Genomic DNA, 16092 nt, shown 5'->3' with positions numbered 1-16092 from the left:
GTACAGTAGATGTGATAGAAAGGAAAGATGGATGGATTACATCACTGGAATGGAAGTACTTGGTAATAACCCAAGATTGTATGTGCTGACTAGCTGTACTATATGTTGTCATCATAACACTCTCCAGGAGAAGTGACAGAATGTGAAAAAGTGTCTCTCTTCAAATATATTATTTGTTTTCATACAGATTTATATTTAAAACAGCACATTTTTCAGATATATTCATAAGTTATTTTAAAACTTCATAGACAAACTCAAACATACTAATATTTATTTCAACATATTTAACATTATACAGTTTTAAAACTGTACACACATATGAGAGAGAGATACACATACATATACACACGTGTATATATATAGGACCAAATATACATATCTCTATTTTAGATCATGATATTAACAGCATGTAAAGTTTTCAGCATTCAGAAATACATGCAGTCTATGAGCACTGGTTAAAAGCCAGTCCTTGATCACTAGTTCACTGTAAGGGATACTCGCTCACACCCTGCCAATGTGTATTTGCTAATCAATCATTCTAGTTTTGGGGGCATGTAAGGATATTGCATTGACCTGGATGAGATATTACTTTGCAGGGTTGCTGGGCTCAAAAAAGAAAAAAAAATCCTAAAGATATAGTGAGGAAATGCAAACTCCTTACTGTAAGTGGTCTAGAATAAAAGAAATAACCAAGCCCTTTGAAGCTGTGACACATCGGTGTCAATCACTGTAATGATTTAAAACAACACTAACACAAGCAACTTAAGTACCTAGTTTCACTGGTACAAGGAAATGAAGCAGAGGTACAAATAATGGTTTGATATCCAGTTTCCCAGTTATCACAATAAATTGCCTTTCCATTGCTAAATTTGGTAATTTAATAATGAAACAAGAAATAAAATCTTGTTTTGTCGCCATCCCGTGACATTGGATTTACAAAATATAAAAATTAGTTTGTAAGTGTTCACACTGTATAATTCATACCTAGTCTCTTCGCTGACGATGTAAGCTCTAGTTGAGCAAATCTGCAGTCAAGTATCTTAAAGGGTGTGGTCATTGTTATTGTTTGAGAACTCAACATTCCCGTGGCTCAATAAACGTAATATAATAAAATGGCGAACTTATTAAACACCCTTTTATATGCGGTTATTTTTCCTACACTAAAATACTCTATGTAACAAATGATTTTTGCCTTTTAGTTTTTCATATCCCCAGAGAATTTACCAAGACTATTTTATATCATTTTAATATGGAAAACAACTTAATATGAATTACACAAGTTTTTGCAGTTCAATGTGAAAAAAGACAGACGTCGCCAACAGTTGGACCCATTAATTTTTGAAAAGTAAACACAAATAGGCTCAAGCAATAGAAAACGGTGTGGTTAAAGTAAAATAAAATGGATTCGATATTAATAACTCTTTCTTAACCTGTTGATAATAATTAGTCCCTTGGAAGGGAAAATGAATGCTAAAAAAACAAAAAGCATATTTCAGCGCATTTTTATATGGAAAACAGTTTAATTAGAATTGTGCTTAACAGTTTTTTGCAGTTAACTGTGACAAAACGGGGGTATCGCTAACAGCTGGACCCGATAACTTTTTTAACTTTAAACTCATACTCTAAAGTAACAGAAAACTGTGTGGTTAATTTAAAAAAAATCGATATTAAGTACCTTTTCTTGACCTGGTGATCATCATTATTCCCTTGACAGAATTGGAATGTTTCAAAATAAAAAAAATAATCCGAAAGACTATTTCATCCACGCGACTAATATCGCTAACGACTAACGTTGCTGTTTAACACAATTTACTTCTCAATATGACCGAATAATATTTTTGCGGGTGGTCAGCTCTCCAACTTTAAGGGCAAGTCCACGTACCGGAAATGCGTCACACAGGCGCGAAAATAAAAGCAAAAGCTGAAGCCTATGGTCGGCCCGTAATTTCAGTGCACATTTATTTTAATTTATATTTTTTTAAGGACTGATATTGATTGACCAGTTTTGATCAACAGCTACTTTTATTTTTAATATCTTTATATGGAAACATTATTCATACACGTTCAGTGTTTACAGTTTGCTGCGCTTAAGTAATTGTCGTTCAGAGACTCCTGCAGACCCCTGCTCAAGACAAAGCGGGTTTGGAAATGACAAACTGACAAACATTTGAGTCAGCCGTTTTGCTTGCAGTTATACTTTAATCGCCTTCCGGGGCGAGAAGTTCAGATTTTTATTATATTGGGTAATTATTGTCGCGTGTGCAGTGAAATTCAGACTTGCATGTGCTAATCAACATGACATAATTGTGACTGATTAGCGTGTACTGTACTCAAAATTTAAATCTTAGATGAGGACACCATTAGTCGCAAAGCAAGAACCATTAGAGGAGAGGTTGCACGCTATACTTAAGACTTTGTAGTTCCATAACGCTGTGTGCATTTTTATGCATTATGGGATTTTTTTTTAACAAATAATGAGCCAAAGTCAACCTATGGCTCTCAAAAACATGTGGGGTTACCTTAACACGATGTCAGTTTTGCTTATCACGAAATAATGCAGTACAATTTCAATTTAAAGTAATATCCTACTGGTAATACCCAGGCATCTGCTCGTTCATGTAGTACAGTATTAGGGATTTTTGTGTATTAGGTGAAATTCTAAGAAATAGCAAAGTTAGTTTATCAGTCATAAGCCTATAAAGACATGTAATGCATTAGGAATTCAGTTTGCATTTATGAAGAAATGGTACTAAAGTTCCTCAAAATCCAGTAAGCGCAACTAATGACTTATACAGCAACTTGGTAGTCGACTTTGTTATGCGTTATGGAAAGACCTTACAAGTAGCTCTTCAACATTAACCTATACGTTGAAAGCTTAAAATCTTTGAAATACATTAGGGATTCAACTACCATACATTACATTCATTTGCGTAATTCTATCTGTGCATTTATTTAGGCCTATTTATATTCCTGTTTAGGAAAAGCAACGAAAAATACAACACCATTAAAAGATTAGTTAAACCCCAATCATATACATTAAGTGTAGTATGTACAAGCAAATACATTTTAAGCTGTGCCTATTGAACTCAGTGTCCCTTCTGATATGGCACAGGTGCACAAATGTGTCATTGTCACAGATCTCCTCGTGTTCGAGCATCTATGCGTGCCGTTTCTGTTTTGATTTAACGCATGCTCTGTGCAAAATGCCATCCTACCTGTCAATAAATATGAATGCGCTGCCACCTGCCTGCTCTTTCCTTACCCACAGTAATGTCATGATGTTTGCGTTCTAAGGTTGCAGGTGTATTACACGTTATTGTCATTTTACTGGGATGCTCAGTGATTGATGGCAGACGGTAAACTTGGTACTGAAATGGTATTGAAAACCACTACTTGTTAGTTGTATTTTCAGACCTTTTGGCGTGCTTACTATATGTTCTGTTACCAATAAATTCTTCCACGGGTACTCATTAACAAAGGAAAAAAAGACAAGACACCCAATAGCTCTGTACAAAGACATTTAAAAGACAAATCGTTAAAATAAATGTAGTAATCTGCTTTAACACTATAAGTCATTTGTTCTTACATTTTTACAAGGGTAGTTGGGGATAAAAAGAGGAAAAAACATGAATGTGATTTAAACATGAAATTGATATAGAAGTCTTTCTACAGTCTCAATTTGCAAGCAGAAGATAGTGGGCACACTTTCTACAGCAAAGGCCAAGCTGTGGAAATAAGTGTCCCCTCTGGTGGAAGATTTGAAGGGGTACACTAGATCTGAAAGTGCTATAGAAGACTGCCTTATAGGCTTATTAAAGAAACTGTGCATAATTTTAACTACCCAGTGTTCATTTTGCAAGGGAGCTTAAGATGAGGAATGCCATAGACTGTTAAAGGATAATGACACCTGCTGTGAAAATGAGATACAATTTAAAGAGGTAAAGGTGTTCATGATAGGTAAGGGATTTTTTTTATAGAACTTAAAGTATTTCATTCAAATGGTTTTAATCACTCATATGACAGAAGGGAAATTTGAGTTCAATAAGAAGGCCTTTGCCGTGGAATTTTTTTTCTCCTCTGTTTATCTCCACGCAGGAACAACTGCCTGTGTAAAAATTTAAGAGCAAGGAATCACTTATAGCATTATTATATATTATTGTTGATATTTTGCTAAATCTTATTTTCCATTTTTCTTTGTTGATGAGGTCCCATTGAAGAATTTATTGATAACAGAACATGTAATAAGTACTCAAAAACGCCTGAAAATACAAGTAACAAGTGGCATTTTTTGAAACCATTTTAACAAAATTTATTGTCCGTCGTCAATCACAAAGCACTATGGTAAAACAACTATAATGTGTAATACTCCTATAAACTTAGAACGCAGACATCATGACATTGCTCTGTGGGAGGAAACAGCAGGCATGATGCATCGCATGCATGTTTACTGACAGACAGGACAGCATTTTGCACAGAGCATGTGTTAATTCAAAAGAGAAACACAGCCTAAAGATACGCAAAAACTGTGATAATCACAGGATTTAAAATCACAAATCACGCCTGCGCCAAATCAATAGGGACAAAGCACAGATAATTGCAGTGCCTCTGTGGCACACTTGAATGTCGTATTCCACTTTAGTAATTTGGGATACGCACACTTTGTATATTCAGCACTGTTTGAGCTATTTGTACATAGTAATAAGGACTGCTGATAACTCTAAATCCACTTTCTAAAAAAAAAAAAAAAAAACAGATTAATCATTCATTAATCACAATGTCCTCAATGTATTGTGCAGCCCTTGGTGGATTATATTAATTCAAGATATTAATCTGCGGCACGAATGTCCTGTTAGCTTCAGGGATCTGCATTCAATTATGGCGCCGATCACTTTCACGCTATGGCTGTATGGGTTTAACTTAGTTACTCCAGTTTTTAATTTGCGATCTTAACTATCAAGAAAATTAATTTCTGACAGCTAACAAACCTTTTTTACAACCTGAATCTGAGGAGTTATTAACAGTGATGTGTAACAGGCAGGGTACCTAAAGGGCAGGATTTCTTACCAGAGCCTATGAAAGCAGAGTAGCTGGCTCATTTGGCATGGGCAGCCACAGAAGGCCCAACTCAGGTAGCCAACCATACTTAAAAAATATTCAAATTTGAAGCCTATTTGTAATTCCATAAAAACATTTGATTACCCATAAAAATATTATGTTAGACAACAAGGCTATGTACACTCTGTACATTTCTCTACAGCAGGGGTGGGCAAAGTCAGTCCTGGAGGGCCGCAGTGGCTACAGGTTTTTGTTCCAACCCAGTTGCTTAATTAAAAAACAATCCTTGTCAATCGTTCAATTTCATAGCTTGTTAGTGCTTTAACTCTGCCATGTCAAGTAATTCTCATATCCTACACTTATTTTTCCTTTCTAAGGATATCATCCAAATGATTTGAAGTCTAAAACTGATGAGTAATTCTCATTGTTTCACTTTTTTCTCTTCACTTTCTTTCCAAGTATTTAATTAAACCAAATAGTGCATGATAAATACATACAAATGGAAACAAGCTAAATGGAGAAATGCCGGTCTCTTTTGTCATTTGCATCTTATTGCTGATAAGGAGACAATTAAAAAACAAGAATACAGCTGTTTAAGACCAAAATAAGCAATAAGGGTTTGAAATCTTAATGAGCAAGACAAATAAAATGAAGCAGAAGTGTTACTTGAGCAATAAGTGCTTTTTATTAAGCAATTGGGTTGGAATAAAAACCTGTAGCCACTGCGGCCCTCCAGGAATGACTTTGCCCACCCCTGCTCTACAGTATATGTAATGTACTGTTGCTGTTGGTCATTTCCTTGTATGTGTCAATAAAAAATCAGAGCAACCTACACATGGCCAGAAAGACATACAAATACGTGCTTACTGCTTACATTATAACAAATTGATACCACAGTGAACAAAGACGAAAACAATTGACCACATTAAGTCAAAAGGTTTGGACTAAAGTGCCTGACTTTATGGAATTGGTATAAACAGATAAAAAACAGTAAAAATGCATATAGTTTGTGGTGCAAAAAGACTTTTCAGTTGCTTATGTTGGTCTTCTAAAAAAATCCTGATTGATTTATTATTAAATTCTTTATGTTGTCAAACTAGAATTAAAAATTCTATGCAGTTTACCTGAATGTTAAAATGTTCATACATCGTAATGCAACATACTACTTTAAAGCATTATCAAAAGGTATAATCATTACAATGTAGTGCCACATCGCTACAGTGCTCACCGTCATCAAGTGCCAGTGGATTCTCTCTCATTCTATAGTTCTTTTAGGTGCAGTAGGTCAGTCACCTTAGAAGAACCACTTACTGTTGATAAGAGAGGAAATGCATCAGACAGTCAGTTGCAAAGAACACACTTGCATACCCATACTGTCTTACACTGGTGCCAATGTTGAGTTACCAGTTATGCATGCCTTCAAAGATGTTTCAAGCCACTGATACAGATATCTTGATAACATACAATTTCCACACAGACAATGACTGGATGGAAGATTTGAATTTAGGTTGCTGGATCAATGACATAGCAGCAATAGCCACTGTGCTATCATGCCTCCTCCATTTTGAAAATAATAACAAATATTTCTTGTTTATAATGTACAATGATTTCAGGCCTAGCTGGGATTGTAAAAGAAAGAGGTTTGACACAATGGTGCCTGAAGGTTTATTTCAGTAAGCAAGAATGTAGATGCATGATGAGATTTCCACATAAGAAACAATTTCCTGCAACAGTATATAGGGTAATTTTTGGTTTTATCTCTGTATTGACAATGGTATGGTCTGATGAAAAATGCAGTTTAGCTAACTATTGCATACAGTTCTACATTACAGTTTGGAATCAAATACATTGGACATTACCATACTTCAATTTTCCAGTCTTATTCTTTGCAGTATAGGCTCTGGCAAAACTGACATAATCTTTGCTAGAACATAAGGAAGGAAGAAGAAGAATATATTATTATTATTATTATTATTATTATTATTATTATTATTATTATCTGGTTTGCAATAACTGTATGTTTAATCCTGTAATTTATAAATTCACATTTGCCACTACATTTAAAACTGTAACATCACTTATTTCATCAAGTGAATCTATACTAATAAAAGGCAAAGCCCTCACTGACTGACTGACTGACTATAAACATATAAACACATCACAGTATCACATGCAGGTTCATGAAATGGTGCTCAAATGATCCCTCTGCAAATCACCACATATAACCTTTGTGTTTCCTCTAGGTTCATGGGAGATGGCCTCCAGTTATGCTTTAAATCATTTCACATTTTTTGTGATATTCGGAAGACTATTTTATATCTGCCTGTTTGAAGTGTTCTGTAAAGCTTATATTTTAAACAATTCAGTGATATTTATTTTACATTTTTAAAATGTAATCAATAAAATATTTAAATGCAAGTTCCTCCTGAGACAGTGTCTTAAGATTACTTTTTCCATACAATACCATTGTAAAACATGCTTTAGATACATCATGTTTAAGTGCTATGTTTAACTTTTTTTAGGAATAAATACAAAGACTTTGACAGCTGTGTTTTTATATAATATATATATATATATATGTATATGTATGTGTATATGTACTGTATGTATATATATGTATATGTATGTGCATCTATACTAATAAAAGGCAAAGCACTGACTGACTGACTGACTCACTCATCACTAATTCTCCAACTTCCCGTGTAGGTAGAAGGCTGAAATTTGGCAGGCTCATTCCTTACAGTTTACTTACAAAAGTTAGGCAGGTTTCATTTCGAAATTCTACGCATAATGGTCATAACTGGAACCTGTTTTTTGTCCATATACTCAAATGGAGGAGGCGGAGTCACGTATCGCGTCATCACGCCTCCTACGTAATCACGTGAACTGAAAACAAGGAAGAGATTTACAGCACGAGTCAAACGCGGGAACGAAGGTAAATGACGTTAATTGTTGAGTGTATTTTAATACTGTGTAAGCATACATATTAACACATGTGCAATTAAACGTGTGCATTTACGGGGTGATTTCTCAGGCTTAAAAGCTCGCCTTTTATTAAACGCGGGAACAAAGGTAAATGACGTTAATTGTTGAGTGTATTTTAATACTGTGTAAGCATACATATTAACACATGTGCAATTAAACGTGTGCATTTACGGGGTGATTTCTTAGGCTTAAAAGCTCGCCTTTTATTAAAAAGGTAAATGCAAACTGTTTTCATTCTGAAGGGCACAAACCATGTTAGATTTCATGCTCAACAGTAAGCTCAGCACACAGCTTGGTCATATTACAACCGGAGGGGCGAACTGACAACGTGGTATACAGAGAGATCCTTAACAAATAATTATTGATTCATTTTCCCTCAGTTTAAAAAGGTTTACTTTTCTTCTTAATAAAAATTTTAAAGCAGTACTTCGCCGCTGCGAAGCGCGGGTATTTTGATATATACGAAAATATATCGCGTCATCACGCCTCCCACGTAAGCACGTGAACTGACCCGCTGCCGTTTGCAATGCCATATTCGCGAGATACAAGTTTAATGAGAAGACACGAGGTATAAACGACAGTTTGGATCACTGTGTAACAGAGTTAAAATTGCTGTAGCGAGAAACTTAACTGCCGGGTCTTAGCTAACATTAAATAAACCCGTGGACATCGCAACATCACACAAGAGAGCGGCTCACGTGAAGTGACTGAACGCAGCAGGAGTGATCACTTCGATGAAACAAACCTGTTCAAAAAACACATTACACAATTGATAAGGTACGAAAACAATGTGAAACCGATTGTGGATTTGCGTACAGCCACTGAAACTTTGTGACGGCACGAGACTTCAGGTCACGTCTCTGCAAAAGAACCTCATTGAGGCAACTATTGTTACTGGCGGTGGCTCAGGGGAGAGAGTTTTTATTCCTCGCATCCCCGTTATACCCTCTGATCTCCCATTTCAATTCAAACGCCTCCAATTTCCACTAAGGCTGTGCTTCGCAATGACAATTAATAAGTCTCAGGGACAGACCCTACAAAAGGTTGGCATTGATTTCAGGCAGGACTGCTTTTCACATGGCCAACTGTACGTTGCATGCTCAAGAGTAAGGTCAGCACACAGCTTGGTCATATTACAACCGGAGGGGCGAACTGACAACGTGGTATACAGAGAGATCCTTAACCAATAATTATTGATTCATTTTCCCTCAGTTTAAAAAGGTTTACTTTTCTTCTTAATAAAAATTTTAAAGCAGTACTTCGCCGCTGCGAAGCGCGGGTATTTTGATATATACGAAAATATATCGCGTCATCACGCCTCCCACGTAAGCACGTGAACTGACCCGCTGCCGTTTGCAATGCCATATTCGCGAGATACAAGTTTAATGAGAAGACACGAGGTATAAACGACAGTTTGGATCACTGTGTAACAGAGTTAAAATTGCTGTAGCGAGAAACTTAACTGCCGGGTCTTAGCTAACATTAAATAAACCCGTGGACATCGCAACATCACACAAGAGAGCGGCTCACGTGAAGTGACTGAACGCAGCAGGAGTGATCACTTCGATGAATCAAACCTGTTCAAAAAACACATTACACAATTGATAAGGTACGAAAACAATGTGAAACCGATTGTGGATTTGCGTACAGCCACTGAAACTTTGTGACGGCACGAGACTTCAGGTCACGTCTCTGCAAAAGAACCTCATTGAGGCAACTATTGTTACTGGCGGTGGCTCAGGGGAGAGAGTTTTTATTCCTCGCATCCCCGTTATACCCTCTGATCTCCCATTTCAATTCAAACGCCTCCAATTTCCACTAAGGCTGTGCTTCGCAATGACAATTAATAAGTCTCAGGGACAGACCCTACAAAAGGTTGGCATTGATTTCAGGCAGGACTGCTTTTCACATGGCCAACTGTACGTTGCATGCTCAAGAGTAAGGTCAGCACACAGCTTGGTCATATTACAACCGGAGGGGCGAACTGACAACGTGGTATACAGAGAGATCCTTAACCAATAATTATTGATTCATTTTCCCTCAGTTTAAAAACGTTTACTTTTCTTCTTAATAAAAATTTTAAAGCAGTACTTCACCGCTGCGAACCACAGGTATTTTGATATATATATATATATGTCAATGTATGTATGTATATATGTATGTCTAGATATATGTAGATATGTAAATATATATATATATGTATATATATATGTAGATATGTAAATATATATATATATATATGTGTGTGTGTATGTATTGTAACAGATCGGGTATTCGTCCACCTCTTGAACCCTCAGGTACCACTCTGAACACTGGATGAAAGTATAAATATTCTTTCTTTTATTATTACACAGTGCACCAAGCACTCTCCACACCACTCTCATATACACTATAATTCTCTCTATAACAATATAATCCTCCACTCCCAGACACTCCTACCTCCCAGCTCAGCTCAGTGTCTGGGCTTTCCCATAGTCCTTTTATATCCCCTGACCCGGAAATGGTTCCTGGCAAAACCCACAAGTCCATTTCCTTCCGGGTCAGGGTAAACAGTCCTCTTCATCACCCCGGGAGCATGTCGTTTCTTCTGGACACTTGATACTGATGCACTCCCGGGTTATAGGGCACACAAGAGCCCACTAGCCCCCCTACAGCGACTCCCGGTGGTCCCCAAGGTATCCAGCAGGGCTGTGTATAGAAACTAAAAAGTCCATGAGGCCCTGCTGGAACTCGGGGCACCATCATGTGGTCCGGAGGGCTCCTCCTAGCGGCCTGGGGGTGGCGACCGGAGTCTGTAGCCGGATGTCCATCATAGTATGTATGTATGTGTGTATATATATATATGTATGTGTATGTATGTATGTGTATATATGTATATGTGTGTGTATATGTATGTGTATATATATATGTTGATATGTGTATATATATATATATGTATATATATGTGGATGTGTATATGTATATATGTGTATATGTAGATATGTATATATGTATATGTATATATATATATATGTTTGTGTGTGTGTGTATATTATATATATATATATACTAGCAAAATACCCGCGCTTCGCAGCGGAGAAGTAGTGTGTTAAAGAGGTTATGAAAAAGAAAAGGAAACATTTTAAAAATAACGTAACATGATTGTCAATGTAATTGTGTTGTTATTGTTATGAGTGTTGCTGTCTTTTATATGTATAATATAAACACACACACACACACACATAAACATATATATATACATATACATATATACATATCTACATATACACATATCTACATATATATATACATATACACATCCACATATATATACATACTAGCAAAATACCCGCGCTTCGCAGCGGAGAAGTAGTGTGTTAAAGAGGTTATGTAAACATATATATACATATACATATATACATATACAATATATACATATCTACATATACATATATATACATATATACATATACACATCCACATATATATACATATATATATACACATATGAACATATATATATACACATACATATACACACATACATACACACACACATATACATATATACATATACACATACATACATAGTGCGTTGTAACACGGGCTGTGATTGTTACATGGGAGGGAGACGACAAATCACAGCTTCCCGCTTTATAATCGGGCCTGTGATTGGTGCTTTGACTGATGCCTAGATCCCACAGTATGTCCCCTTAGGAGAGGCGTTAGGCAAGTGTAATTGAATAGCGGTGCTGCAAGTTTAGCTGTACACCTGTTTTAAGGCTTATTGACTGAAAGGGGCTTTCATGAAAAAACTTAGGGCTTTGCTACAGGATACACCCTCCACAAGTTAAGGAAGTAAAAATAAAGGTATATATTTCTGTTTTATTTAAACCTTTTAAGTTTGTATGCGGGCAGCATGGTGGCGCAGTGAAAGGTGCCAGTTAGGAGACCCGAGTTCGCTTCCCTGTGTGGAGTTTGAATGTTCTCCCCGTGTCTGTCTGGGTTTCCTCCGGGTACTCCGGTTTCCTCCCACATTCCAAAGACATGCAGGTTAGGTGTATTGGCGATTGTAAATTGTCCCTGGTGTGTGGGTGTGTGTGGGTGTGTGCGCCCTGCGGTGGGCTGGCAGCTTGCCCGGGGTTTGTTTCCTGCCTTGTGCCCTGTGTTGGCAGGGATTGGCTCCTGTATTTAGGATATAGAGGGTTGGATAATGGATGGATGGACATTTGTATGCATAGCCTCATTTGCCCGTTTTCGTCTTTTTTCTTTCTTCAGTAATATTTCAGCAAACACGGAGCTTGTCAGTTCAAATCCTGGTACTGACACCACTGTGTGACCCTGAGGAAGTCACTTCACCTGCCTGTGCTGTAAGAAACAAAAGTAATGTAACAAATTGTACCTCAGATGTTGCAAGTTGCTGGAATAAAGGCATAAGTAAAATAGATAAATATGTATTATACACATAGGAACTATTCATTTATTTTCAATTAAGTCATCTGCAGCAAACCTTTATAAATGAGGGTTTTTCCTTTTTAGATAGTGCAAACTGTTTCTTCTTCATTGAGGTTTTCTCTTGGAGAGCTTTTTTCATTTCATTGAAAATTAAAGCAGCAGCTGCCAAAATATGTAGCTTTCTTATTAATTTTTCAACATTGTGTAAAATAACTTTATAAAGTAACATAAAAGATTTAAATACTGGTTATCCTTTTACACTAAAATATTACTAAAGAGATACAAAAAAACGCTAAGGAGAAGTGGACTTTGTGCTGCTTGTCGCTCTGCGTGTCAATAAGCCTGTACAGCAGCTGTTTTCCTGTCTCACTGCCTTGTGTTGCATGAACTTAAAATGTTTTATAATAGAGAGATGTTACTCATATCCTTAGTCCGACATCCACATATCATATGTGTTAACAAAGTGTGTTTTATAAGTTTTATAAGTTTACATGTGTTTAAAGCGTGTGGGATGGGTATTTTAAGGCTTAAACTATAAAAATGTTTATTTATATGGTCTTTCTATATCGCGGATTTTCACCTATCACTGATGGGTCTAGAACTAACTTCCGTGATAGGCGGGCAATCACTTGTATTTAAAAAACCGGCGATACAGTGAAAGCCCGTTTCAGTCAATAAGTCTTAAAAACAGGTGTAAAGATATTGACAATAAGCTACGCAAACCCACCAAGACATGGAATCGTTTAAATCAAGTATCATTACACCTTCCTTTCTTAAAGAGAAGTAAGGCAGTACTTATAAGCTTAGTAATGTTATACTTTTCAAATGCTACTTCTATAAACTTTATCACTTCAAACAACTGAACTATCCAGAACATTTGAGGCATACATCCAGCATTCAAACTATGTATAAAAAGCACAACTGTTAAAGGAATTCAGCATTTCTTAATTGAAAATGTTCCTTTAATCGTCAACATGTCTCAATGAGTCGTTCTGGTGGTTTTACTTGACGTTTTGATCTTCTGGTTAATTGTGTTTGCAGTTGAGATGTTCTTTCCTGATTTATACTTGTTTTCTCGTTAATATTTGTTTCGCTGGTGTTAGTGTTCTGATTAGAGGATATTGGTCCTTTGATGTCTCGACGGTTTCTTCTTGGAACAGCTCCTATTACGCAATTCCGTCACATACTGGTCTATTGTTTCGCCGCTTTTCTGGAAACATGTAAAAAACTTGTGACGCTCAAACGTCACATTGCGCTTTGGGTTGCAACACGCTTCGAATTTTTCAACTATTTTGTTCAATTTCATATTGTCTCCAATTGTCTTCAAACTGAAAATTGTTATACAACTCTAGCGCCTCTTCGCCAATTACATGTAGAAGCACAGACGCTTTCATTTTTTCACTTTTCCTATCTGCTTCAATCGCAGCAAGATACAACTCGAATCTCTGTTTAAATCTTTTCCAATTTTCAGCTACATTTCCCTTTAACTGGAGATTTGGTGGGGGCTGTAATTCTTCCATATTTTTTTTTTCTCTTTTGCTAGAATGTCTTAGCGCTTTCTGACCACGTTTTCGGGTTACTCACAGACACAAGACTCGTTCAAAAGCTGAACCTCTTCTTCACATTCCTCTTCCAATCCGCCACTTCTGACACCATGTAGTGATCTTGTTAGGTTCGTAGTTTAATCAATACACAGGACTGAAAGATATAATAACTTTTTAATAGACAGACTTTAGAGACATTTACTGTACATGTTACTACTCGTTCTTTAGTTCATGCCCATTCTCCTACTTGCATCGGCATTCACAGGCATTACTAATCATTCTGTAAGTATCCCATAATAGACCTTACTAATCAACTATCATTACAAAATCCAACGTGGTTTGTGCCCTTCAGAATGAAAACAGTTTGCATTTACTTTTTTAATAAAAGGCGAGCTTTTAAGCCTGAGAAATCACCCCGTAAATGCACACGTTTAATTGCACATGTGTTAATATGTATGCTTACACAGTATTAAACCCACCAAGACATGGAATTGTTTAAATCAAGGCGCTGCTCTACCTTCTTCCAGATCGGCCCCAAGGCGTTTCACGTGATTACGTAGGAGGCGTGATGACGCGATACGCGACTCCACCCCCGTCCATTGCAGTATATGGACAAAAAATAGGTTCCAGTTATGACCATTACGCTTTGAATTTCAAAATAACTAATTAATAAAAGGCAAAGCCCTCACTGACTCACTGACTCACTGACTAACTGACTGACTGACTCACTCATCACTAATTGTCCAACTTCCCGTGTAGGTGGAAGGCTAAAATTTGGAAGGCTGATTCCTTACAGCTTACTTACAAAAGTTAGGCAGGTTTCATTTCGAAATTCAACGCGTAATGGTCATAACTGCAACCTCATTTTTGACAATATACTGTAATGGACGGCAGCTTGATGGCCGTGGGAGGCGGAGTTGAGTGTCACGTCATCACGCCTCCCACGTAATCACGTGAAAAGACTGTGAACTGAGTAAGGAGAAATGAAGGAAGAGCCGCCAACAGCGAAGAACAAAAAATTAATTAAACAATTGAGAAGGGAGCGAGTGAAGCATACAAGCATCTTCATAACGGAAACAAAGCACGGTGTAAAACGTAAGTTTAAATTAAGTTTATTGAAACGCTCCCGTTGCGGATTGCAATAACATATTCGCGAGATAAAAGAACTCAGTAGGGAGAAATGAAGGAAGAGCCGCAAACAGCGAAGAACAAAAAATTCATTAAACAATTGAGAAGGGAGCGAAACAATAAGAAGCCAGCGAGTGAAGCATACAAGCATGTTCATAAGGGAAACAAAGCACGGTGTAAAACGTAAGTTTAAATTAAGTTTATAGAAACGCTCCCGCTGCGGATTGCAATAACATATTCGCGAGATAAAAGTTTCATGAGAAGACACGAGGTATAAACGAAGCACACGCCGTAGCGCAACGTTAGGGGCAACAGTTTCAACCATTCTATGATCTGCTTCTCGCAACTGAAACACGGCACATGGCGGATGTTAGCCGACTTGCTGACCGCAACGTTAGGGGCTTCAACTCTGGCGCTGACGATAGAGATTCGATTCCCGAGAGGGGATGAAGTGAGTGTGTATGCCTGATGAGCCCAGAATTAGGGAGAAACACGTGTCGCATACTCTTTGCATTACAGTAATCCCTCACCTATCGCGGGGGTTACGTTCCAGAGCCCCCCGCGATAGGTGAAAATCCGCGAAGTAGCGACCTATATTTATTTTATTATTTATACATATTTTAAGGCTTTATAAACCCTTCCCACACTCTTATAAACCTTTCTCACTCTCTTGTTAACCTTTCCCACACTCTTATAAACACTTCCTATGCTCTTAAACACTTTCTACATTCTTAAACACTGCACACTGCACGCAGCGATCAGACGTCAATGTGTCTGCACTCGCTTTGTGAAGGGGGGCAGCTGAACTCACGCTGAGCAGAAATGGACTTTGTGCTGCTTCTGCCAAAATGCCTGCTTGTCGCTCTGCGTGTTAGGAAGAAGGAGGAGTGTGTGTGTGCGTGTGTGTGTGTGTGTGTGCGTGTGTGAGGGCTGAACACACGTTCGC

General features: G+C 37.3%; 2 protein-coding genes across 4 annotated transcripts in view; both read right to left on the bottom strand.

Moving 5' to 3' along the window:
• The window catches only part of si:dkey-103i16.6 (uncharacterized protein LOC557125 homolog), a 104814-nt gene extending 102928 nt beyond the window's left edge, over positions 1-1886 (bottom strand). For both annotated transcript variants that reach the window (XM_028816076.2, XM_028816083.2), the window contains exon 1: positions 1676-1886. In XM_028816076.2, coding sequence (XP_028671909.2) covers positions 1676-1700 — 25 coding nt within the window. In that variant the 5' untranslated portion in view covers positions 1701-1886. The remainder of the gene's footprint in view (positions 1-1675) is intronic.
• LOC114662582 (NADH-cytochrome b5 reductase 3-like) overlaps positions 1-16092 on the bottom strand; it is a 1047486-nt gene that overhangs the window by 650236 nt on the left and 381158 nt on the right. The gene's annotated exons all lie outside the window — the stretch shown is intronic.

The sequence above is a fragment of the Erpetoichthys calabaricus genome, chromosome 1, assembly GCF_900747795.2.
Source record: "Erpetoichthys calabaricus chromosome 1, fErpCal1.3, whole genome shotgun sequence".
In the NCBI taxonomy this organism is placed as follows: Eukaryota; Metazoa; Chordata; class Cladistia; order Polypteriformes; family Polypteridae; genus Erpetoichthys; species Erpetoichthys calabaricus.
This window is presented reverse-complemented; position numbering and strand designations above follow the sequence as displayed.